The sequence below is a fragment of the Triplophysa dalaica genome, chromosome 12 (assembly GCF_015846415.1).
Source record: "Triplophysa dalaica isolate WHDGS20190420 chromosome 12, ASM1584641v1, whole genome shotgun sequence".
In the NCBI taxonomy this organism is placed as follows: domain Eukaryota; kingdom Metazoa; phylum Chordata; class Actinopteri; order Cypriniformes; family Nemacheilidae; genus Triplophysa; species Triplophysa dalaica.
The window spans coordinates 3,532,313-3,557,917 of record NC_079553.1 but is presented as its reverse complement, the minus strand read 5'-3'; the positions used below and the strand labels follow the sequence as shown (position 1 = coordinate 3,557,917).

The 25,605-nt window shown below is 39.0% G+C and overlaps 1 protein-coding gene across 1 annotated transcript in view; it reads left to right on the top strand.

Annotated features, from left to right (window-relative positions):
• Positions 1-24,719, top strand: part of fhl3a (four and a half LIM domains 3a) — a 33,003-nt gene extending 8,284 nt beyond the window's left edge. Inside the window, exons 2-6 of the mRNA XM_056763254.1 lie at positions 14,816-14,995; positions 18,287-18,461; positions 21,044-21,213; positions 22,470-22,656; positions 23,291-24,719. Coding sequence (XP_056619232.1) covers positions 14,840-14,995; positions 18,287-18,461; positions 21,044-21,213; positions 22,470-22,656; positions 23,291-23,442 — 840 coding nt within the window. The 5' untranslated portion in view covers positions 14,816-14,839 and the 3' untranslated portion in view covers positions 23,443-24,719. The remainder of the gene's footprint in view (positions 1-14,815; positions 14,996-18,286; positions 18,462-21,043; positions 21,214-22,469; positions 22,657-23,290) is intronic.
• The last annotated feature ends 886 nt before the right edge of the window (positions 24,720-25,605 follow it).

The following is a 25,605-nucleotide window of genomic DNA, read 5'->3' as shown; positions in this document are numbered from 1 at the left end:
TACATTTTGCCAAAGCGCTGAAGTCATTAACCGCATAAACTTTATTAGATGACTAATAAACAGTGTCTCTCTAGAGAAGTTAAAAGAGTTCTGCATTATAGATTTTCTCAAATAGTAGCCTTTAAGAGAAGCTCTTAGGGAGGAATTTGTTTGCTGAATTTGGATCAAGGCATCTTCACTGGAAACAAATTTGGGTAATGTTTTCCCCGTGGCATATGCTTCCCATTGTGTTATATACAAAATACAAGAGGGAGATATCGAACCGCTGCGGGAAAATGGATGAAACGAGTAATTACACAAAACAAGAGCCAGATTGCCCGAACTCAAGTGCAAGAGTGCTGACACATGAAGCCATTACCTCACCCCCAAAAAATTCAACAGCCAAATGTTAGGCTTAAAACCCTTTTTTAAATGCGAATACTGTTTATTACAATAAAACCTTTCATTTATGGCGATGCTGGATTGTGCACAGCTATTTGTAAGCATGTGTTTGTACTTCATGCTACATTGAAACTTTGCATAAAATAATTGAATCGGTGCAGTTAAGGCAAGACGTTTTGACTTGGAAGCAATAGTCAAATGCAGATGCTCAGTCTTTGCTCATGAGCCAAAACTGCAGTTTTCCTATTAATACACAGGCCTAGTGACAAAAACTATATTTTCGGATGATCTATGATGAGATTTTCAGAAAGCCGTGTGCAGAACCTGGCGCCACTCGCCACCTAAGACCAATGTCTTTGCGTCTGGGTTTGAGTCTGTTTGGCTGTCTGCGTATTCATTTATCTGTGGTGAGCTACTCCACTTGGCCTAAAAAATGCACGACGATCGCTATGGAACTCAGTTTGTCAAGTAAATCAACTTGGTTTGTTTTAGTAAGTGGAACAGATGGGGTTTATAAAGAGTTGTGGGGTTTAATGAGGTTGGAAACATTATGGCTAAAAGCCGTGTATGGCAAATTTTAAAAGGGAGGTGCCTGAGTTTGATGGACATGCAGATAGGACCTTTTGATTCCAGATCTGCATAATTGTACGGTCTTATCTGTGTTTGCCAAACTACCTGTGCGAAGGTTTTTTTTTCAACTACTTGCATTTTATCACTTGGAATGAACATGGCACCCAAGACAAATGGTGTTTTGCATGGCTGCATGATAAGGAGAGACCCACGTGACACAGAGATAAGACTGATGAATTGCCCTTCTCCTTCTCTGCAAAGTCAAAGAATTGCTGTTTGTCCCTTAGACTTGAAAATCACACAGCGATCGATATAGAGTAATTTACTAAGCCAATGTTTAAATGGCCTGCAACTAAAATCATACTGGTACAGGAAATGAAGGAAGTCATAAACAATAATTTATGCTGTAAATAAATAAATATAAATATTAGAATTTCCTTCAGGAGTATGAATTTAGATTGAAAAGTACGCATTTATTTTGACCTTGTTCCAGTGTAAAAAGCGATTATAATGCACACAAAGTAAAGCCATTGTGATGGCACGGTTACCATAACAATACAGCAACAGGGTGAAAAAAATATAATGTTAAATTCCAAACACATAAAAATCAACCATATGTCCCCTTTCAACAATTGCCGACATAATGTACTGTTGTTCTTTTAAACTAGCCTGAAATCCAACCACAGGCGCCATGGGAACTGGAGAAGAGATCGAAAGGAGTGTTACCCACAAAAACCCTGCGAGACTCGGTGACTTGTGTTTCGTCTGTCTCCTGACCTGATTTTGGTACAGCTCCGAATCAAACCTAGCATGGGAACGACAGGACACGGCCTGTTTGAAAGCATAAAAAATTAAGTCCTAGCTGGATCGTTTCAAGTTCAAAGAGCAGCCTGACAATTGAGAATCCAGCGAATTAAAAGACGGTCAGCGCAGACACCGCCAAACAGTGAAGAGAGGCCTGAACCCGGAGTCCCCTATGAGCTAACGTCTCTCTCAACGCCCCAACCTCCCCCAGCACACACATGGGGGACGCATTGGGGGATGGTGTAGTAGTGTATGGGGGCATGACTGTTTGATTTATGGCCACCTTTGAAGTGAGCTCGTTCCAGCCGCGTGGCCTGTGCGCCGCCTTCTGATGCCTGGAGCTCAATCCCCTGCGCACAGAAGAAAAAGACCCTGGAGGTCGCCAACACCCACTGCCGCTTGCATGCAAAATGAACGCTTCCTCGTTTTACAGCAATTCGGCACGATTTATGGGCGTGTGTATATGTGCTAAAGTTCCTAAAGTGGAAGGAAAAAAGAAGGAAAAGCCGGGAGGTGGTCTTGATTGGTCCTCTAGGAGTCATAAAGATACACGTTTCAGCCAAAGTCTATATTTAGGAGCATTCATTTCATTCTCCAGTGAGCTGATACAACCAGAGTAATTCTTTATTAGCGTGCAACACTAAAACGTGTTCAAAACGGTCATCTGTGTGTGAGGTCAGTTGGTGTTAATCAGATGAGATCAGTTTAGCCAGTTACATGCATGTTTTATCAGTAAATATAGAATGCAAAATAATCTTTGATGAGGCAAACATGTCTTAACCTGAATTTGACTTGATGTAATTAAATATGAACTTAAAACGAAAGGCATGCTATCAGAATAACGAAACAGTTGCTTGGTCAATTTTACAATTTAAAGGGCTAGTTCACCCACAAAAATAAAATATAGAAATAAAAATGCCATCATTTACTCACCTTCATGTCATTCTGAACCTCAATGACCTGTATGAAAATCCTTGACTTCCATTGTATAGACACATTTCTCAAAATATCAAATTTTGTGTTGCACGGAAGAAAGAGTCATATACTGTTTTATGAACAACACGAGTGAATAAATGATGTAAGAATTATTATATTTGGTTGACCTTTCCCCTTTAAAATGATTATTTGACCACAGCATGCAAGAACTGACCAATCAGAATCAAGCATTTTAAAGAGCCTTTCAACGATGAGGAATTGAACCTGACAGTCAGTCTACTATACTGTATATGCATAATTCAATTTCATACTTCATAGCATCATACTGTATAATGTCTTGAAGTCTGTTGGATTAAATGTGGGCCAGTGTTGGGTTGTGATCAACCACTGACTGAGTTAAGGAAGATACGTGTATATGCAGCTGCTCGTAGTGTCAGTCCCATCTAAACAACCCAAACACCGCCCCCACCTTGCTTTCTGTATATGTACTGAATGTTACTGACTAAATGTGTGTTTGTTTGTCAGGCTGTCAGATGTTGTGGGAGATCTCTGTATATAGGTCTGCATGATGCATTTTGATATATAATAAAGCAAACAAACATTCAAGCAGACAGGCTGGATCAATGCAGCAGAGCTAGAATGTCACTATAGTTCATTGTTAAACAGGAAGTCAGTCTTGGTCTTTGTTTGCATTTGCAATGGCAGGTTATAGTGCAACTCTCATCAGACCTTGTAGTTGCTAAAAAAACTACTTAGGAACAGTTCACTCAAAAATATTGTATAATGCCTTATTACAACATTAGCTATTATCTTGCATCACTAGTGGTACAAGAATGTTATAAGTTCACGGAGGTTGACATGCGAGGCCTGGTCTATGTGTGAATGCGTATAATGACTCACATGATGTAGGCAGACATTGCTGCTGGACATTTGAATGCTCTGGGGAGCCAGGGCACTGTTTATATGTTTCCATGGAGTAGACATAAACGAGAGGGTAACAAAATCTAAATATCCTGGAAATGACTTCTAATGAACGTTCATCCCCACCACTTCCCATTTAGCACTCTCACTTCACATGTTTTGGCATTATAACTTTTTTCCCTTTCTGTCAAGCTGTCTGTGCCAGAGAGAAAGAGAGCGAGAGAGTCTGTTTCCTGCAACTTAACTGTAGATAATACATGACAGTGTAGAAGAGAAATAATATAAATAATATTTTTTATATCATAATAAAACTTAAGTGATGTATGTTTACAACAGGAAAAACGGCTTAAAAATAAACCTAAACCAGAAGTTTGTAAAAAAAGTTATCTCATTACAACTTCGTATATGTGACCCTGGACAACAAAACCAGTAAATATTTTGAAATTGAGAATTTTGCTAAATAAGTAAGCTTTCTGTTTATGTATGAGTTGTAAGAAAAGGACAATATCTGGCTGAGATACAGCCGTCTAAAAGTCAGGACTCTGAGAGTGCAAAAAATCGAAATATTGAGAAAATGGCCTTTGAAGTTGTTAATCTGGGGCACTGTACCAGGCCATCCATTAAAATGTTTTTATGTATTTAAGGAAAGAAAAAAGTACAAAATATCTTCATGTGACATGATCTTTACTTAATATCCTAGTGATTTTGGGCATAAAAGAAAAATCGATAATTTCGACCCATACAATGTATTTTTGTCTTTTACTTAAAATTTTCCCGTGTTACTTAACACTTAAAAACCTTACTTAAAACATTACAAAAGAAGGTTTTGTGATCCAGGGTCACATATTATGGAGACAGCTGTATGTTAAAGCATTAGTATACACATTAAGGCTTTATTGCGCTCAGAACATGGCATTGTATATCTTAAAAATATATGTACAAAATACATTTTCTATGTATTGTGTTCTTAGAAGGTTTTAAATGTAAAATGACCCAAAATACTGATATGAAAAAAAGTAGTGTAGTATACTACGCAGTGTTGAATATACTAAAGTCGACTGAAATACTGTTTTTTGTGTTTTGTTCATCTGGAGAAGTGGAGTACAGTATGTGCATGTGGCCAGCAGCAGGTGCACAAAGTGCTGACCTGGCAACCACTGCAGCACTCATCATGGTCAGGGTGACCTTGTTGAATTATGAGCCTTTTCATTAAAGGAGATTGAGACCACCTGGGAACAGCTACTATTTTAAACTCTCTTGTGCAAAGTCTCTCATCAAAGTAGAAAAATATATATATTCAAAGTACTTGCCACGAATGGAAACATTTGGTAAGAAGCCTCGTATTAATAGTAAACCTCATAAAGAGATAAGGATCAGAAAGGAAACGAGTTTAGTTTAGAAAAACTATGACCATTCCACGACCTAATTTTTATTGCTGAGAACTTAATATGATGTCAGATGTCAAACTATACCCGTTTCGGTAAATTTGCTGTGTTGAAATGAGAAAGAATGTTGCAGATAGCAGCTGAAACCTTGGAAACTAGACCTAACAGGCCACACTGTAATGCCGACGCAGAGTGCAGTACAAACAGAGAAAGTAAATACGACAAGCCTTGAATCCACACACCGTCTGCGCTGTTATGGCACCTGATGGAAAATCACAACTTGACTCAACTATTCACAGCTCTGCACTGTCCTCATTGTTTCTGTAACATAAGATTCCCAGCACATCAACTTAGTTCAGAATTTACCACTTTGTGTCTAAATGGCTGTTGAGAGAAACATTTGTAGAATTCAAATGAGGTCTTGAAAACAACATATTCTAGATGTTTTCATTTTGGGGGGATTCTGCAACCTTGCTTGAGATACTTGAGAATGTGCATACTCCAGGAATCCAACACATGACCTTGCCATTGTTTGCGCCTTTCTCTACCATCTGAGCTTCAGGGACACGGGTCAATGCTGTCATTAAATCATCAGACACCCATATAACCACGGTTTAAAAGGGCAAAATCAATTGCCCGCACCAGCAATTATTCTGACCATTTTAAAAAAAAAGGTCATGTTGAAGAAGCATCAGTTTGCATGAGGAGTTTCCACAAGCAGTATTTGAGCAAGGCAAGTGTTACAGCCGGCTAAAACCTCTCAACTAGGAAACGTTCAAAACCACCAGTGAAATTTAGAAGCCCACCCTTAGCCCAAGGAAATGGTTTACAAATGCCCCTTGTGTTTGCCAGACCACCTCTCATAGCCTTTATTTTCTACCCTGCACGCAGAAGAACGAGTCCAGACCTCTGATGTGCAGCGTTGCCAAACCTCTGCAGCGCTCCAATCTCATCGCAGGGCTGTCTATGAATATATAGAGCTGAATGTGCATCCCAAATCCACACTTCCCATTTGATAGCTGTTCAACTCAACGTCTTATTTAAGTTCTTGTAATAGACTTTCAATGAGAAATATGGACGGGGAATTTAGGAATTCAATTCATCTGTCCATCAGACTTTTCATTAACCTCACTCCGTCATTTTTATATCACCTGTCATCACCTCATTGATGTATGTGTTAATGTTCACCATCTCTTGGGATCATGTGATTTCAGCTCATAGTTCCCAAAGATCAAAGCAAAGTCCCGTTTAGTTACAGAGGGGTTGATGACACATGGAGGACAGTGACGGCAATGACCATGTTTGGACATAAAATCTTCTGTAGCTACTGGGAAAGAGGAAGAGCGAGCGGTCTCGTGGGATTACATTTGCGTTTGTTTGTTCTGGGAGCAATAATATACTCGCTTACTGTCTTACATTAGGCTCTGAAAACCTCCCCCCATCAACACGCCAAGTTTCTCGTTTTTACTTCATCTTCTCTTTTCAACAAAACAAAGCTCCAGGTCTCCTGGTCCTCACCACATCTTTTTCTTCAACCTATCGGGTTTGTCTTTGATTCCATTGTCTGACGCAGCTCAAACCATACAGACCTCATTCAAACCTTTTCTTTTTCCACCATTTATACTGTCAGTTTCTATCTTTGCATTATTTTTGTCTCTGTGGCACTTACCGGCAAATACCACCAAAAAAGTGAAGAAAAGACAACCCTTCCTGCATTCTTCAGGCTGTGACTCTCCAAAACCTACTTTGGCACTCCGGAGTCAACTGCATACTTCTGTCAATAGAAAGCAGATGTTAAACTCTAACGTATGGCAGGTTTCTTTCCATTCTCGCTACACTGAAACAAATATAGGCGAGACCTGTTTTTAACCATCTGCATGAATATAAACAGAGTAGAAATAAATTGTCCCTTTGTAACTTACAAAATATATTTGGCAGTCGCAAGCATACTTGCCATGCGATTTCTGTCCATGTGCTAACATGCAAGTATTGTAAGTATTTAAGCAAGTGTTATTTGACTACACAAGTACATTGAAAAAAAGGAATTCTTATGAACTTATGATACTCAGCAGAAGATTTTGTGCATTTTTGCTGTTAATTGACATCATGCGGTTTTGAGGGTCTGATGTCGCCAACTTTTGCAAACTAGTTTTAAAGTGCACGTTTAATGATAGCGTTACCGTCTCTGCCTACTTACATATTTGTATTTTGAGTGTGATTGATTAACCAATTCATTCATTATTTCGTATGTAATGTTATGTACAGTAATGTATACTTACATTCCTTTATTTAGCGAAGCGTCTTTCATTTTTTAATTTTATTAATGCAAATGTAGCGTCACTAAACTCCGCCCTCTGGCGGACAATTTTGGGTAATATCCACCGTGTCCATGGATTTTCACTTAGAATTTTCACCGGAATCATCTGGATGCTTTGAGAATGCTATTTCAGGATTAGGGTCATTTTTTTCATATTTTTTTATTTAGGACGGATAGTATGCGAACTTGGATGCAGCACTAATGTAAACGTGTGACATCATGCAAAGGTGTATTACATTTCGTTCACGTTTCACCGCTCAGTAGAATGAGGTAAAGCGACATCGTTTTCATCTGTATATTAAACGTTTCAAAAATACAAAAGACAACATTAGTTTTTAACACATTGTTCATGTAAACATCCCCTTACACCGAAGGAGGAACCTGAGACATGTATACGTCCAGAATACATTAATAATTTACCTACAACACCTGCAATGGTCAAGCAACCGCTCATAAAATGTTATCTACATCAATGCGATGCACTGGTAACCAGCCACATCCCCCAAGCATCACAGAAATGGTTTTGCATGGGCAAGCAACAAACGCTATTTCCTTAGAATCATCTGTTTATACTTGCAGCGTCATGTGAACGAACTGATTGTATTTGTTTGTTTCTCCATTTTCTTCACTGCCTCTGTCATACAGAACTGTAATTGAGAATGAAACTCATGTGAAAAATTCATCTTTTCTGTCCTCAGGGCCATTCGAACGGTTTTATTGCTAAAGCCCTGACACTTAAGTTAGCTCCAATGACGTTAGCTTTGAGGCTTTGCTAATTGTCTGCACATCCACTTAATGACCGCGTGCTAGCCTTTAGCAAAAAACGTCCTGCCGTGATCACGTCTGCAATGTCAGACAACTACAGGGAGGCAGCCAAAATAGGTCACAGGAGGCCGGTACTGTTGTGAAGGGAATGTTGGCGTGTGACTCGAAATGATGCCTTACAGACACATGTACCTCTGGATGTGGCCTGTATTCCCACCTCTCAGCTACTTAAAAGATAGGAAAATGACATATGTGTTAATTTTAGCCCCCGCAGCAGGTGCCCATTAATCCACATTGATGTTTACGATGTGAACCTTCATCAAAACCAAATGTGCCACTCTTATACAGCAGATGGCTGCTTTTTAAGGGCTATGGGGGAATGACATATTAGACCTGGTGTATGTCTATGCCTCTTGCCTGCTTCTGTCTCACATCTTATATTTAAAAAACCCAGACCAAAACCGGGACTATCTGTACCCTCACGTCATTGGCTAACTAGATCTTTGCACTTTTGCCGTAGTAGATAATTATTGTTAGGGTAATCCTTTGCAGTGTAAGTAGTACTTTTCGAAAACAAAGTCAGTGTTGTTTATACGGGTGGTTGTTGTTGTTATTGATGTCTGGCTTACATTAGATGTTGTTTAGCAAAGCTGTCTCGGTTTGGATTATTTAGTGATGGTCATTGCGAAGGCCGTCTGTGGTCATTGACGTCTGCTGCAAGTCTGTGGAGCCTTATCGCTGGACCTATAACACACTGGAGAAAATGTATGAGATTTCAACCCCTATGGCCACAATCAAATAGATCTTTTACAAACAGTGTCAAAACGTCCTCTCCTAAGAGAGTAAACAACAAAGGCCAGATATTCACAAGCAACCAACAGGCATAGTTAAGAGTGTTCACATTTATACGTGATCTAACACATCATTTTAGTGCGATTGGTTATATAAAAATAAAGGACTAAATTGAATTAATCAACTCAAATGCATAATTGATATGCATGGACTGTAGACCAAAAACAGGCATAAAGGCACATCATTCAATTAATTTGATAAAACAAAGAATAAACAAATTAACCTTATACAAATATTGCAATTAATGTGATCAAATATTTAAAAAAATAATTTATAAAAAATTAATCATGCAATCAATTTGATAAAAATATTTTTGAAAATAATTTATGAATAAATAAATCATGCAATTTATTTGATCAAATTAAGTTAAGTAAACATAAATAAATCATGCTATTAATTTGATAAAAATAAGTTAATGATAAATGATTGTGCGATTAAATAAAATCCATTCAAATCATTAAACATGGGTGAAAAGAGATCTTTCTTCGTATTATCTCTCATGCATCAAGTACTTTAACAGAGATGATGTGTGAATGAGTAAGAGAAAACATACATCTTTGTTTTTGTATGGTATCTCATCTTCATCAGCAATTGCCTCTCTGCTTCCTCCGATAAGCCTCGCTCGCCCTCTCTTTACTCCCTCTTTTTGCCTTTCTGCCTTATCTGATGTGGCAAGAGCCAGTCCTAAAAAAACACTGCCAAGTGCACGTTCATCCTTTAATGCTATTTTTCTTATATTACAGCGGTAAAGACACTGACTTCAACAGCCATTAGAGTGACTTGTCAGGCAGACAGAATCCTGATCTCATTTCTGGAATACGTCGGCTCTTCGTTTTACCACTTCAGTCAAGTGTGTCTGTCCTCGGAAATTCACAGTGGATCTGATGTAAAAGTCTTCAAGTCTACACTTGTCATTTTATAGCTGCATTACTTCAACACTAACGCTTTTTACAGATTGAAAAAATGTAGCTGTAAGTTTCAGGGTTGTGCAACAAGTATCAGGAAAGAAAAACTAAACTCTTACTTAAGCTTTTGCTCATGTTTTCTTACAATAATGTAGTTAACAGGGTTAGTGGTTGTACTTCTTTGGGCATGAAATTGTATTGTTTTCATGGAAATTGTCATATGTCAGATATTCCACAGTTTATTTGTGATTGTGGAAAACATGACTTTATACATATTATATTCCTTGGCCTCATATGATATACAGTTTTGTCTGGAGTTGTGTTTTCTGTTGACTGTAAATCACATGAGTTATCGGTCGGTCTGGAGATGTTCCAGCAACAGACTGGTCACAGCGTGCTGCTTTCTGTTTATCCATATGCTGACGTTTCTGTCTCGTCAGTTTAATTTAGAGCGTTTCAGAGTTTTACGTGATCTTACCCAGCCTCTCTGAACAGGGAAAGGGCACATATTACATATAGGCTACTTTCCTTCAACCGACTCTTCTATCATCTCAGACGTTCTGCTCGACACAGACAGAGATGATTAGATACATAACTTTTGTCACCCAAAATTAAATGTCGGTCACGGCAGCCTCTCTGTGACAGAATGAATTTGCACAGTGGAATGCAGGACAAAGAACAGCATGCTATTCATTTTTTTAAGTTTCATGTTTCAGAGACAATAAGCATGTCTGACTACACATGAAATTGCTAAATTTGGGATGTTGTGTAAGTGTAACAGTGAGGTGGCATATAGCCATTGCCTCCTGTCGCCCAGGCAGACGTTTGACAGGCCGAGGTCTGGCTGGACCCCAGGAACAGGAAGAGCCCGGGTCAGTTTCCCAGCGGGAGGCACAGCCGGCCGTTTCAAATGAAGCGGAGCGTGATGGGAGTTTGCTCAGAGGATTACTCTTGTCGTCTATGAATCTGCAGTGGGACCATCGTCTGCGTGAACACGCTGCCATGGCGCTGCAGACTCATTCCCCTTGGTTCCGGCCTCTCTGAAGTTAGACAAACATGCCATTGTGGCCTTGTCATTCCCTAAGAATCTCACAGACTGTTCTGAGAAAGACCGCCATATCCTTCAGATAGAGATAGAGGCAGAAGGCGACAAGATAGCTGCTTTGAAATATTAAAAGTTTGGCCTATGCCCACTAAAACGTTTTGATGATTGTGCCATGGCAGTGACATTGTACAGACTAGATAACATAAACACAGCTAACAGGTCCTTGTGGGTTGAGGATGTCTAAAAAAAAACACATCTTGCTCAGAGTTTTGGTATTCGACCAAGGTCCAGGCCATCATAGTCACAAATCGATACTATACTAAACTATACATTAGAGAAAGTTTACCCCCCGAAAATAAGAAATTGTCATTTATTTACGCTCATGTCATTCCAAACCTGAATGAGTTTCTTTTTTCTGCAGAACACAAAAGAAGATCTTTTAAAGAATTCTGATTAACCAGCAACATCAGGCCCCATTGACTTGCATTGTACAGACACAAAGCCACTTAGACATTTCTCAAATATCTTCTTTTGTGTTCCTCAGAAAAAAAGAAAGTCACATACGTATGAAATTGCATGAGGGTGATTAAATGATAATAGAAATAAAAATTTTGGGTGAACTGGCTCTGTAATTCGCCACTGGTTTCATACCTTGGCATTACCTTGTATGACTTTCTTTCTTCCGCAGAACATATAAGAAGATATTTTGAAGAATGTTGTTTACAGCCCCCCATTCACTTGCATTGGTTACCATCAAAGTTCCCTGTTCTGCTTCCAACAGTTTTCTAAATATCTTCTTTTGTGTTATGCAGAAAAAAAAGTCATACAGGTTTGAAATCACAAGAGGACATGTTAATGATGACAGAATTTTCATTTTGAAGGTGAACTACTCCTTTAACCCTACATTACACCCCCTTCCAATAACAGGGACAATGACAATGTACCCCACCCAAATAACAACCCTTGTGTCATTTACTAATAACCCAGTTTTCACTCAACCAAAGCCAGCTTTGGCTTTCTAAGTAAAGGGAGAGGTCTATTTTTCCAAGCTTCTGGATCCAATCACTTCTGGACATGGAGCCCTCAGGTCACTGATGACATCATAGCCTCCACCTAAGGAGCCAGTCCAAACTGCTCGTTCACCCTCATGTAGCTTGTTCCATTTGGTGCACTCATACAATATTTTCAAAACCAAGGAAATAAAAACACCCCCGCCTTTGACAAAATAAGTATTTATATACCATCCGAGCTGGAACAATATTTCCCTCCGTACATCGAAGGGCTCGGCGCTACCTCATCTTTAATGACTACCAGGAGGCGAGTTTTCCTAACTAAAGCTCACGTCTCCCCAGAGACCATAAACACACTTGTAGTCAGACTGCAGAACCGCGGTTGTTGACGTTACTCACTTAGGTGAACGATGAGGCCTTCCAAACGCCGTTGGTGATCCTTCCTGAGGCCCGCGAACATCGCGTCCTGTGTTTAGATGTATAACGCGAAATTGAGCAAAGATCAGCCAAAAAAGAGACGAGATGCATAGATCTGTCAACTTTCGTTGTAAGCAACATACTTCCGCCACATACGTTCACAAGCTGTTTATCGGAAAATTACTTTCCATTTTAGAATGGATAACGTTTCATTTATCTCCCTTATCTACTAAGTATTTCAGGAAGTGACAACCATTAGGCATTGAAAACGGAGTTAAGATGAAGGAAGTAGATGGTCGTGGGTTGGATCCCAGGTGAACCACACCTGCACAAAAGACGCATTTTGTTTCACAAACACACACGACACATTTTCAATCTTAAAGGCAACTGAGATCTCCATCAAATTAGTTGTTGTTGAAGTTGACATATCTATAAGAACAATGATACCCTTGATGAGGAGAAGGTTCATGTTCCCTCAAACGCAAGTCTGTCTCTAAAGTAACCCTAAGGCCATGACAGCTTTGGGGCAAAGAGAGCATCGTTCGGTCTAACTATGTCAGCTGAATATTTATGACGCTTCGAGAGGTGTATAGCCCATTTTTATCTCAGCCGTACACACCCACAGTCATTTAAGCCCTTTTGTCATGCCAGGGAAAGAGGAAAGATGAAACACAGCGGTTGGTATCTTTCATCTTCCATGCTGTGATTACACCCTCCCCTGGGCGTGTGTAAGACAGGGAGCGCCAATGGATTCATTACTTCAGCTGTGGATTATTATTATTAGCTGGGTGGAAATTGATACACTGGGTTTGCTTCTGCCAGGGAGGCCCATCGCTTATCATAAGGCTTTTTTCCAACGCCTCCATAATGTTTTGGCAACCTGATAAAGTTGCCTCACCGCTGTAACAATATTATTTTGCGACGTGCGCACGCAGAGCCGCACGTTCACGTTATGTTTTAAGCTGGTGTTTTTATTACAACATCGGTTTTCGCTTGCACCGTAAATGGTTTAACACCTCACGTTCGGTGTTATTGTACTGGATGCGAATGACTGTTTTACATGCCTCACGCAGCCCACTTGACGCAAGACAGGCAAAATAAAAAACACAAGACCATCTGTATGCTTAGATCAGTATTTTGCTCTTTGAAAAATGCAAGCGTTCTCGTCACGTTTGCCGCTCTGTAAACAATCTCACTAGGTGGTCTGTGCAACCAAGGAATAAATGTTTATTTGCTTGTGAAACATGCAAATGCCGACCTCCAACGGAATGAGATTTTTTTCCTGTCAGGAATATTGTCTTACCTCAGGTGGCTCTGATTTCGCAGTCCTTTCTGTCACACAGTTCTGGAGTGGAATGCTAGTGAGAAAGCATGGATTAAACGTACTAAAACACACTTAAATGTATTCGAATTGCATTAATTTTGTACTTAAATTACAAAAGAATTGTCTTTGGTACTTTTTAGGGTACACTAACAGTGATCATTCTCATCATTTACTCACCTTTTGGTCAATTCAAACATGTAAGACTTTCTTTTTTCTCTCCCAAAGGGAGATATTTTGAAAAATGTTGTTAACTGGACCCCATTCACTTGCATTGGTTTTGTGTCCATAAAACAGTGCTGTTCGGTTGCCAACTTTTTACTTCATCTTCTTTTGTGTTTGAAATGACAAGAGGGTAAGTAAATGATGACAGAATTTTCACATTTGAGGGAACAATCACTTGAAGAAGACTCAACTGTGTTATATTGAGACATTCAGTAGGCAGTAAGACGGTAGTTTTAGTATAATAAAGTGATAGTTCACCCAAAAATTTAAATTCTGTTAATTCTGTTTACTCACCGTCTTGTCATTTCAACCCTGCATGACATTCTTTCTTCTGCAGAACACAAAAGAAGATGTAAAAAAACGTTGGTAACCGAACAATGGCAGTACCCATTCACTTCTGTTGTATAGACACAACCAATGAAAGTGAATGGGTACCGCTACCAACATTTTTCAAAATATCTTCTTTTGTGTTCTGCATAAGACAGAAAGTCAGACATGTTTGAAAGAGTGACACGAGTGCGAGTAAATGATGACAGAATATTCATATTTGGGTGAACTGTCCCTTTAAAGTTATTGTAGACTAGAAAAAATGTAGTGTTTTAAGTATACTTATGGAAGTGGAAAATTAATGGACAACTGTCAGTTTGTGAGTAAAGTAAGTAAATTGAACTGCATCTAATCGCATCCAAAAGCAACGCCTGCAGGTTTTCAACAGGGTTGCCATTGGCACTCTCCGAAGCTCTGCTAAAGCCACCACATCACATCAGGAGCTTTCTAAAATTCCATCTTCCTCCCTCTCATTTCCCAGCTATCATCACAGAGCCATAAAACTTAATAGACGTTTTGCACTGTGCCTCAAGTAGGAACTGCCTGTGCTGGTTATTGTGTCAATCTCTCCTCCCTTCTGTCTCTCTCTCTTACTATGACCAAAAACTCAGCTCTGTGTGTATCTGTGTTACAGAGAACAACTCGAATCAGGAGCAACATGAGCGAGCGCTTTGACTGTGACAACTGCAAGGAGTCTCTGTATGGCAGGAAGTACATCCAGGCGGAAGACAACCCGTACTGCATCCCTTGTTACGACAGCCTGTTTGCAAACACCTGCGATGAGTGCAAAGAGCTGATTGGCCACGATTCTAGAGTGAGTTTAAAGAGCAATTTAAAGGTCCACTGTATGAAATCCAATGGCTCACTCAACCCCTCCCTTTCGATGCACTACGGTGGCTGACACAGGACTAAGATGATATGTTTTTGCTTCGTTGCCGAAGGAGATAATGTATACGAAACATGCTCTGTAGAGCAATTTTTCTGTTTGGGCTACTGTTGTTGCGTTTAAACAAATATATCAGTTCGCTTGACCTTCTTCACTTAAAAAATGATGTAGCACGAGTTCCATCAACTTACAGTGTTCATGTGGGCTGTACTTAAATATTTCATTTGTTTACCTTAATGTTCATATAGCATAATGAAGTATATTATATAAAATACAGTTTGGAAATAATTGATGACTGATTTGATGTCAGTCATTGAATGATTCTCCACAGAAGCACACAACATACTGCATTTCTGATGTGTGTTTTCCTTATTGTGGTAAGAAATGTGATGGTTGAGAAGGATCTATACTTACCAAAGCAAACACAAATCACCTGAATGGTAACTTCACAGAAAACAATTATTCACTACAAAACAACATCAATAATACTAAATGCATCTTAAATTTCGTTTTACATCTTATTAACATCCATATACATGCCCCAAAAGTGCTTTTTATTTAGAAAAGCTTGACTATTCAAACTTCCAGGCACTAGGGATTATGGGTATTCCTCACAGCATCTGTACTGATAATATTAAGTTAATTCACTGGAAATGTATGTTGGGTTTACTTCATTTTAACTGTCGTTTGCACAACTCAAATTTTTCCATTCACTTTATGCATACTTTTGAGCATTTCTTGTCATTTATATTTTTCTGTTGCATGAACATAGGATTTGTAGTTAAGATAGAAATGTTACACGTTTCTTTATTTTTAGGTAGAAGCTACTTAATATAATATAATATGGTTGTTGAGACAACAAATCACTTTCAACAGTGCAGGAACATTTTAGTAACAGGCAAAAATACATTGTTTGGGTCATAATTATTGATTTTTCTTTTATGCCAAAATCATTCAATTATTAGCCTAAGTAAAAATGATGTTCCATGAAGATATTTTGTAAATTTCCAGCCATAAATATATCAAATATATTTTTGTCAGTAATATGCTATATGCTAACACTTCATTTAGACAACTTTAAAGGCGATTTTCTCAATATTTAGATTTTTTCCACTCCCAGAGTTCAGATTTTCAAATAGTTGTATCTCCTAACAAACCATACATCAATGGAAAGCTTGTTTTTCAGAACATTTACCAATAAGACTGGTTTTGATGTCCATGGTCACATATTATTTAAAGTCCACATTAATGTTGAGATGAGAATCTTCCAGATTTACATATTTAAAATAGATTAAATGGAGCTCCCCTTCCTTTTCAAAACATGTAACTAAACATAGTCTAATAATTCCTTGCCTTGGAATTTAAGGTAAAATGTTGCAACACTTGTAGTTCGTTCCTACTAATAAACTTTGTCTTCATTTAAACTGGGGCATTCAAGCTCCAAATGAAAACAATCCTGTCAAAACCTGAACAGAGGCATGTAAATAACGTCTGACAAACCCCACAGCGCAATTTCTGGTTAACTGGAGCATTTCCATGGTGGCAGGAACAGTTAAAGACTCAATTACGTTTTGAAAGCTTTTGAGCCTCAACCATCTTATTTGATGTGGTTTCAGCTCTCATTTACTCTGTCCTTTTCGAGAAAGGCATTTATTGTACACTTAGAAATGTCATTTAACTTCAGACAGGGCAACACATTAGCAACCAAATGACTCTTTAATCCTTCCAGTTTGTAGTGTAACTGTAATCCCTAAATAAAACCCAGACAATGCAGTTAATTTAGCGCAGTAGTAAACTTCCCACAGGAAATAGATGCAGCGCGATTAAAGTCGGGAGGAAAGTCACTCCATGTCTACAGTATGTGCACACAGACAAAGTGTCAGATGACTTACTGACAATGAGAGACAGCGGATGCTAAATAAAGTCGCTGTTTGTCTTGGCCATTTGCAGCGTAGACCATAAATTTGACCCTCCCAATTTCATTACTATGTGTTTACATATTTTACATGAGGAGTTGACCCAGACACTGTGTTCTGTCTCTACACGCTCACACACCCTGACTCATAACTTAACCCACATGCGCTGGTGTAGCGTTCCTTTGCCATTATTTGATCCTAATCAAAAATGCACTTGTGCTTCTTGGGTTTCATTTTTGACCTCCTTTGCTTTATAAAACAGGCTAATCTGTTTAGGATCAATTTTAAAGGAACATTTAAATAGCAAAAAAAAATGTTTACCTATTGTTTCAAAAATCATTTCTTGTGTGCGACACAAAATAGTATTGTTATTTTCAAATTATTGTTTCCATAATACAGTAGTTAAAGTGACCACATCTTGCACTTAAAAAGTTATTAAAGTATGATTTCAATTATATTCCTAGTTTTCTAGGAATATAAAACCTTTTAGTTAAATCTTAGTTTCAATATATATTTGTGCATGGAAACAAAATTAATTTTATGTCTCTATTAAAACACAACATTTGTAAATGAATTGTTCTTTAAATCTGGATCTTTTCAATGAATTGAAGTATCCAGTTCAGCAATCAGACTGATCTGGTTTCTCGAATTTAGCTTACTGACTTAGTGACTGCTCACAATAGTTCTCAAGTTAATAGCTCACTGGAGGGAAACATTACTTGTATATAATGGCCGTTTCTCAATTCCAAAATGCATAGAACAGACTTGGGTTCTCGTAGAGACCGGTCTTGCGAGGCAGCTTTGGAAGAGCGAATTTGTAAGGATGCGCCGCAATGACTTCTGGGATTTCGAAAGGGTTCGGTACGAGCAAGGCTGCATTTGATACATCCTCGATATCATTCGGTTACTTTCCTGCATTCACTGAACTTGTGTTCTGGAGTTCTTTAGTATTTGAGACTTTGATGTTTGAAGATGATTTATAGAGAACACAAGGACATTAGATGGTTGAAGAACGCATATTGAGAATGATTCCAGTACTAACCTGTTTCACACAAAAATCTTAAGTATGACTTTAAAAGACGATTATTAGACAAAAAAGTTTTTTTTGTTTAGTAAGTTTAATAGATGTGGCAAATATGAACGAAAAGATAAAGAGCTGCAAGAGGATTCTTGAAAACTATTTTGTGTAAGTTTAAAACGAAGTACGGATTTTGTTATCAAAACGTTATTTTCTATAATACTCTAAATGAAGAAACCTTGCTTCTAGCTCATGTTTTCTATGTGTTTTGTCTGTGTGCATCAGGAGTTGTTTTACGAGGACCGTCACTATCACGAGCATTGCTTCCGCTGTTTCCGCTGCGACCGCTCGCTGGCAGACGAGCCCTTCACCAGTCAGGACGACGCTCTTCTGTGTAACGACTGCTACTGCAATGAGTTCTCCTCCAAATGTGTGGCCTGCGACAAAACCGTCATGCCTGGTATGACACAGCACACCGCAAACCCCATCCCTCATGAGTCACAACAGTGTCCCGTTCAAACCGGGTCGCAGATCTGTCCTTCCTAACCTCTCGTATCCTGATACGGCAGTTTCTTCTCGATGTTTTTGCGTAAGACTTCAAGTCTTTACATAGTAGCCAAAGAGACAGCAACTCATGACCACAAGTAAGCAGGTAACATTAGATTCACAAGCATAATGAGGGGAAAAGAGCTCTGCCAAATCAAATCAAATTGAACAGCATGAGAGGGAGAGAGAGAGAGAGAGAGAGAGAGAGAGAGAGAGGAAGAGAGAGAGAGAGAGAGAGAGAGGGAGGGATGGATGGAGGGAGGGAGAGAGAGAGAGAGAGAGAGAGAGAGGGAGGGAGGGAGGGAGAGAGAGAGAGAGAGAGAGGAAAGAGAGAGAGAGAGAGAGAGAGAGAGAGAGAGAGGGATGGATGGATGGATGGAGGGAGAGAGAGAGAGAGAGAGAGAGAGAGAGAGAGAGGGAGGGAGGGAGGGAGGGAGAGAGAGAGAGAGAGAGAGGAAAGAGAGAGAGAGAGAGAGAGAGAGAGAGAGGGATGGATGGATGGAGGGAGAGAGAGAGAGAGAGAGAGAGAGAGAGAGGGAGGGAGGGAGGGAGGGAGGGAGAGAGAGAGAGAGAGAGAGAGAGAGAGGGAGGGAGGGAGGGAGGGAGGGAGAGAGAGAGAGAGAGAGAGAGAGAGGAAAGAGAGAGAGAGAGAGAGAGAGAGAGAGAGAGAGGGATGGATGGAGGGAGAGAGAGAGAGAGAGAGAGAGAGAGAGAGGGAGGGAGGGAGGGAGGGAGGGAGAGAGAGAGAGAGAGAGAGAGAGAGAGAGAGAGAGAGAGAGAGAGAGAGAGAGAGAGAGAGAGAAAGAGGGAGAGACAGATGCTTACATATGACAAAAGTTACCAGTCTGTCTTGCTGTCTCGCAGCCAAGTCATGGTGCCTGGCTCTCCTCCAAATGTCTGATAAGAGATAAAACAGTAAATTATTTCAGCAGAACTGCATCATATTATGTGCATATTTGCAGTGATGTAAAGATATTTTAACAACACTTTACAGTCAGTTTGTGTGTGTTAATATTATGATGCAATATCTAGCAAAAAAAAACAATACTGCAGAATTGATTTATTTTAGTTTAGGATTTCAGGATATCTTTTTTTTAAATCAAACTAGTAACTGTTAACATCAGTTAATGCACAGACATATTTAGTTAATGAACTCACATAAACAATTGTTTAGCAACACATTAGCAAAAATGTTTTTACTTTTGGCAAAGCATGACCAATACTTCTTATTTTCACGCAGGTTAACCCTCAAGTATTAATGTATAATGTACACCATTTAGACTTTGATTAGAATGCAATGAAACCATAATAAAATATTCTTAATTGTGATTGGAAACTTGAGATTGTTAAGGACTCTTGTGTTTTCCAATTTTCAGCTGCCTGCTAAAAGTATGCGTGTCAATTCTTTTGCACAGCTGAAAGAAATAAAAAAGCCGATCCCAAATATATTTTTGTGCATTGCAAACACTGGTGTATACTAATCTCGCTTCTATTAATGTAAACATTTGTGGCTGTTCTTTATAGTGTAAATCCACTAAACAAATGAAGATGTGTTACAACCACATAACACAAACATTAATAGTGCAACAAATATTGCGACACACTTTTGCCGAACATAGTCATGCCTTTCATGCGTGTAACCTAAAGCTTACATTAATATAAGAACAGATGGTTAGTGCGGTTTTGAACTCTGTTTGAGATTTGCACATGACAAGAAAGACAATAGGTGGAAAGCTATATTATATAGAATAAACGTTGCTTTGATGAATGTGCCGAGACATACAGTTTGGGGAAAACTGCTTCTCCACTTTTTGTGAACTTGAGCGAGACACCCTTGATGTAACTCTACACTTTTTCTACATGTTTTTTATTATCCAGGGGATTACAACCTTTATCATTTGCTCTCTGTGTAAAGCTTCAGTGATTTCAGTAATGTGGGCTCTTTAAGGAGGTTCTGTGCAGAGCTTTTGATCTGAGTAATGTGCAAACGCTTAGTGGATTATGTGTGTCAGCCTTTAACCTTCTAATGATCTGATGAGCGTCAACTGTCAGATCATCATTTTATCACTTGAAAAGCTCAAGTTAGCCTTTTGTCGGGAAATCCCGGCAGCAAGTTTCCTCAGGTTAGATCTTTTGAGAGGCATAAAAATGTCATTCAAACTAGTCAAGCTGGCTGCTGGCGACAACATTACCAGAAGATCTCACAATGGGATGCTTGTAGTTGTGATGAGCCTGTTTCTACTGTTTCGCCTCCTTGGTGGTCCTGGAAGTGCAGAAAATGTCAGAAAAAAAGTATTTTAGAATATAAAAAGGGTATATAAAACATTCAAGACCAGTATTACGTGATTTAGTATTCAAGTTTTGTTTATGCCATCAGGGGGTTTAGTTATTTAATTATAAAGCGAATTACATTCATACTGTAGCAATAAATTGTATGATATTTATATACCAAATACTTTGGATTATTTATGTGATCACTCTCCTTCTTCCTCACAGGCACCAGGAAGCTTGAGTATGCCGGCTCCACGTGGCATGAGAGCTGTTTCATTTGCAACAGCTGTCAACAGCCAATTGGCTCCAAGTCTTTTATCCCAGACAAAGACGACCACTACTGCGTACCCTGTTATGAGAACAAGTTCGCACCGCGCTGTACTCGATGTAAACAGGTCAGTGGTGTGGTTTCACTGTCAGCTTATCTCCCTGAAATACGTAACCGCGGGTTGCTCATCAACCCACGCACACATTCCTACACAAAACTGGGAATTCGGACCCCATTTGTCCTTCCTGTTACATATCAGAAACGTTCATGCTGGTCACTGATAAACTCGGACTGTCTTTTTCACATCCTGTCCTGATTTAACACCAGCTTGGGTCTTTGCGCTGGCTATACAGTCTACAATGCAGTATAAACAAAGGTATTATTTACCTAGTCTTATTTATTTGAATTTTGTATATTTTAGGGCTGTCAAACGATTCATCGTATCCAGAATAAACATTTCTGTTTACATTATGTCTGTGTACTGGTCATATTCATTTTGTATTTATAAACACATACACATCTAAAGAAAAATCTAAAGATTATTAAACGTTTAAATATAATTTAAATGACTGATAAATATAAATAAATACATCTAACTATTTCCTATTTATATATATACATCTACAGGAATGTTTTCATGTTTATAAATACAAAGTTAATATGAACAGTACACATACATACATATTATATAAACGCAAACTTTTATGCAATTAATCGCGATTAATCGCTTGATAGCACAACATATGTGTAGCAGCTCTTAATGGAGCTTCTAAAGAATACCTTTCTGTAGGATTCAATAGGTCCGTTTCTAAAGTGTGTATTGAGACGAAATGTTTAGATTGAATGCACTATAAGTCACTTTGGGGAAAAGTATCTGCCAAATGCACCAGTGTAAATGGAACTGGAGCATGTTCATATCACTCCGTAACTGCAATGATGTTTAGGAAACAGTATATAAACAGTACTAATGCTTACATCACTTCTTCCATCTTATACTAACTCTCCCCCATGTCAACTTGACTGTTCTCCTCATATCCTGGAAATTACGAAGCCGACATGTGTCCCATGCCATAGTGGTCCATTACAAATAGCAAGCCAAAACTGTTTACCCCCTTCTACTTCCTTCCTAAACATTATACAGTTGTAAACTCGAGAGGTTGTGTGCATAACAGTATTGATGTAAGCATACCATAATGTAAAGCTGTAACAGCTGGCTTACATCTGTAGGTGTGATTAAAAGTATTGGGTTGGCAAATGCCATACGGATAAATCTGGATGTCATACATTTTCACAGGTTGGTTGGTGTAGATCAAGACATGTCGAGTTTCATTTTGTCAAGGAAGCTTCTACTATACGTGTCTGATGGATTCTTTTTATTTTCAGGCTTTGGCTAAAGGCGGTGTGACCTACAGGGACGAGCCGTGGCACAAGGAGTGCTTTGTTTGCACGAGCTGTAAGGTTCAATTAGCTGGCCAGCATTTCACTTCCCGTGATGACAGCCCATACTGCATCAAATGTTTTGGCAACCTGTACGCGAAGAAGTGCGAAGCCTGCAGCAAACCAATCACAGGTGAGGAACGGCATGCGCTACCATCACTTTCTTTCAGTGACAGAATGCATGTTGATGTGGATTTGGGTATGTGGGCTCATTCTGATAATGAGCACGGATTATGCTCATGGATGGAGCACAAGAGTATGCTTGGATATAAAATACACATACAAAATTATTTAGAGCATGGTCTGTTTGAATACCGGATTCTGATTGCCCGGAAGGTGTGCATTATAAGCCTTTAACGCACGGGTAAGTCCAGTCAGTTTGATTACATTTATACAAAATAACCGTCATTTTCACGTGTTTGATCTAAAATCACACTGTAAACATCAATAAGAGCTTTAACTTGGCAAATAACCGTGGTATAAGCGGGTATTCACTTCGCGTCGGGGGGTTCTTCGCCTCCACAACGTGCATTAAAATCCTTTAATGCACGTCTAACCGTGGATTATACCTTACTTAAACTACAGTATTATGTTAATGGCAGTGCATAAATTACAATACATGGAATTGATGTAATTATTTAGATAAGATATTAAAATATGACACATTGAGCGTGAACATAAGTAGTGTCTTGTTTTACATTCAAATGCAAGTATACCGTTTAAGATTTCAAATCCAGTGCATTCATTTTAAGATCTTGTGTGTTTAGGATTCGGTGGAGGAAAATACATTTCATTTGAGGAGCGACAATGGCATCAGTCTTGCTTTACCTGTTCTCGATGCTCCGTGTCGCTGGTGGGCGCCGGCTTCTTCCCCGAGCAGGAGGAGATCCTTTGTCGTACCTGCAATAGCAACCTATAGAACAGAGCCTCCGTCAACACACCACTCATCACCACGACACGATTACGCTTGCATGCACATGCACACATCTCTTATATTACACCTCTGTTCATTCCCATGAGAACTTCTTAAAAAACACCCGTGCAGAAACTCTCTGAGATCACAGCAGACTAGCTTTTCAAACCCTACACATTGCTGTGATCTTAGCTTTATCACAATATTCAAACATGAAAGTCCAAAGAACTTTGATTTACACACTGTTTTTAAGTTTGTTTCGCAAGTCAACGACCGGATAGATGAGATTTCAGAAAGAATCAACATGTGCAGATACAAATATTTTTTTTGACCTTGAGTTCCAGTGATCTGCCTACTAGTTATTCCCAATTTTATTTTCCTGGCCGGTCCGAACTGTCTTAAGCTGGTAAGAGTCATTAATGTGTGGATGAAGTCTGTGTTTGCAGCCTGTGAAAGAACTCAAACAGATTCCTTCATAAACACTGAAAGGTAACAAGGTTAGGTGTTCTGTAAGTATCTGAAACACATTTATGTAGAATTGTTCTGCGCCAAGAAAGTGTAGTAACAAGAAAGAATCTGCGAATGATTTTGAAGATAACCCTCACTCGTAGTTGAACATCTAACGCTTTTATCCAAAGCGATAGAACATATGTTTCTGAATATGTGCAATCCCTGGGATAGAACCCATGACCTTTGCATTGCTAGCGCCATGCTGTAACCAATGCGAAATCCAAAAACTTCCAAAAAGCATAGCAACAACAACAGAAAAAACACCTTAAATGTTTATGCAGACCAGAGAGTCCAGAGGGAGGAACATTAAGTTTGAAATGTATTTTATACACAGGTGGGACAGACTTGCATTTGCACTATGCCTTAAATTATCTATAGATGCACATAAACTTTCAAAATACAGCACGCATACACTGTATATACACAAACTATGTACTATTCCTCTTTACTTTCCACTTTTTACGTGTTTGATTGTTCATCCGCCTTCATAATGGCCTCAAGTGTCTTTTTTATAAACATATACATCATCTGAGTGTTTTGAGTGAATGAAACATACTGTTTCAAAAAGAGTATCAATGTTTCAAGCTTTTTTTATTTCCAGTCGAGTATTGTTCTTGATGTTAATGATGACAATTGTACTAGTTTCACCTTGCATTTCTTAAATCAAGTGATTTGAGTTAGGCGTGGTAAAAATGCATTTCACTTTTTCTAATTGTTTGATTTTTCATTGATTGTTTGTTGATAAATACTTTATGAATTAAAACAACTTGTGTCCTTATTTCAGAAGCATAAGCATAAAAATGATCGAAGCAAACCAGACTATAACATCTTTTTACACATTTAGTCCAAAGCTATTCGAGTACAAACACAAGAGCCTACAATCCTCTAAGGTCTTCTTTTTAAGACTTATTTGGGGTTGCCTTGAGCTTCTAAATGGGTGTGCGTTTGTGCGCAAATGTGCTGAGTGTGCCATTGCTTCGCCTTGATGAGGCTTTAAGAACTTAAAACAAACACGTGGCCAGCTCCGCTCCCTCTCAACACCGCTGAAGGTCTTCCTCCCCTTCTGCTTTTCAGCATTTTCACCAAAGAAGGAAATGGAAAAGGAGAGCATGGTGGGGGAGGGAGGCCTTCTGGTGGAAGTCGGGAGAGCATGTGGGAGAGAATGACAGAAAGCGAGGGAAGGAAAGAAAAGAGGGAGGGAAGATTGAAGCATTTGGAGACGGTCCATGGCACTTCCACTGGGGTTCAGCTACATACACACAGTGCAAAGGTTTATGGGAAAAAGGAGAAGGCCAGTGAGGCAACAGAGAAGGCTTTGGAGGATCACATGAGTGGTGGGTGAATCATTACTCCAGAAAGCCTGTGGGAAAACTGGACACTGTGAATCACAAAATGGAGTGGCTTTAATATACAGTATAATCAACGGAAGAAGCCAGCAAACCTGATATAAGAATAAACTATTTAGCGTTGATTTGCATTTTAATTATACATATTTAAACAGATTTTTTACCATAGAATGAGATTTTCATAATTGTTTGCATAAGACGTCATTGTAAGGCTGGGGTATGAGGGTGGGAAAGCTCAACGACTCAATAAAGGATGGCAGAAGGACCAGTCTCAAAGCTTCACAGAGAACTCCAACAGTTTAAACATTTATTT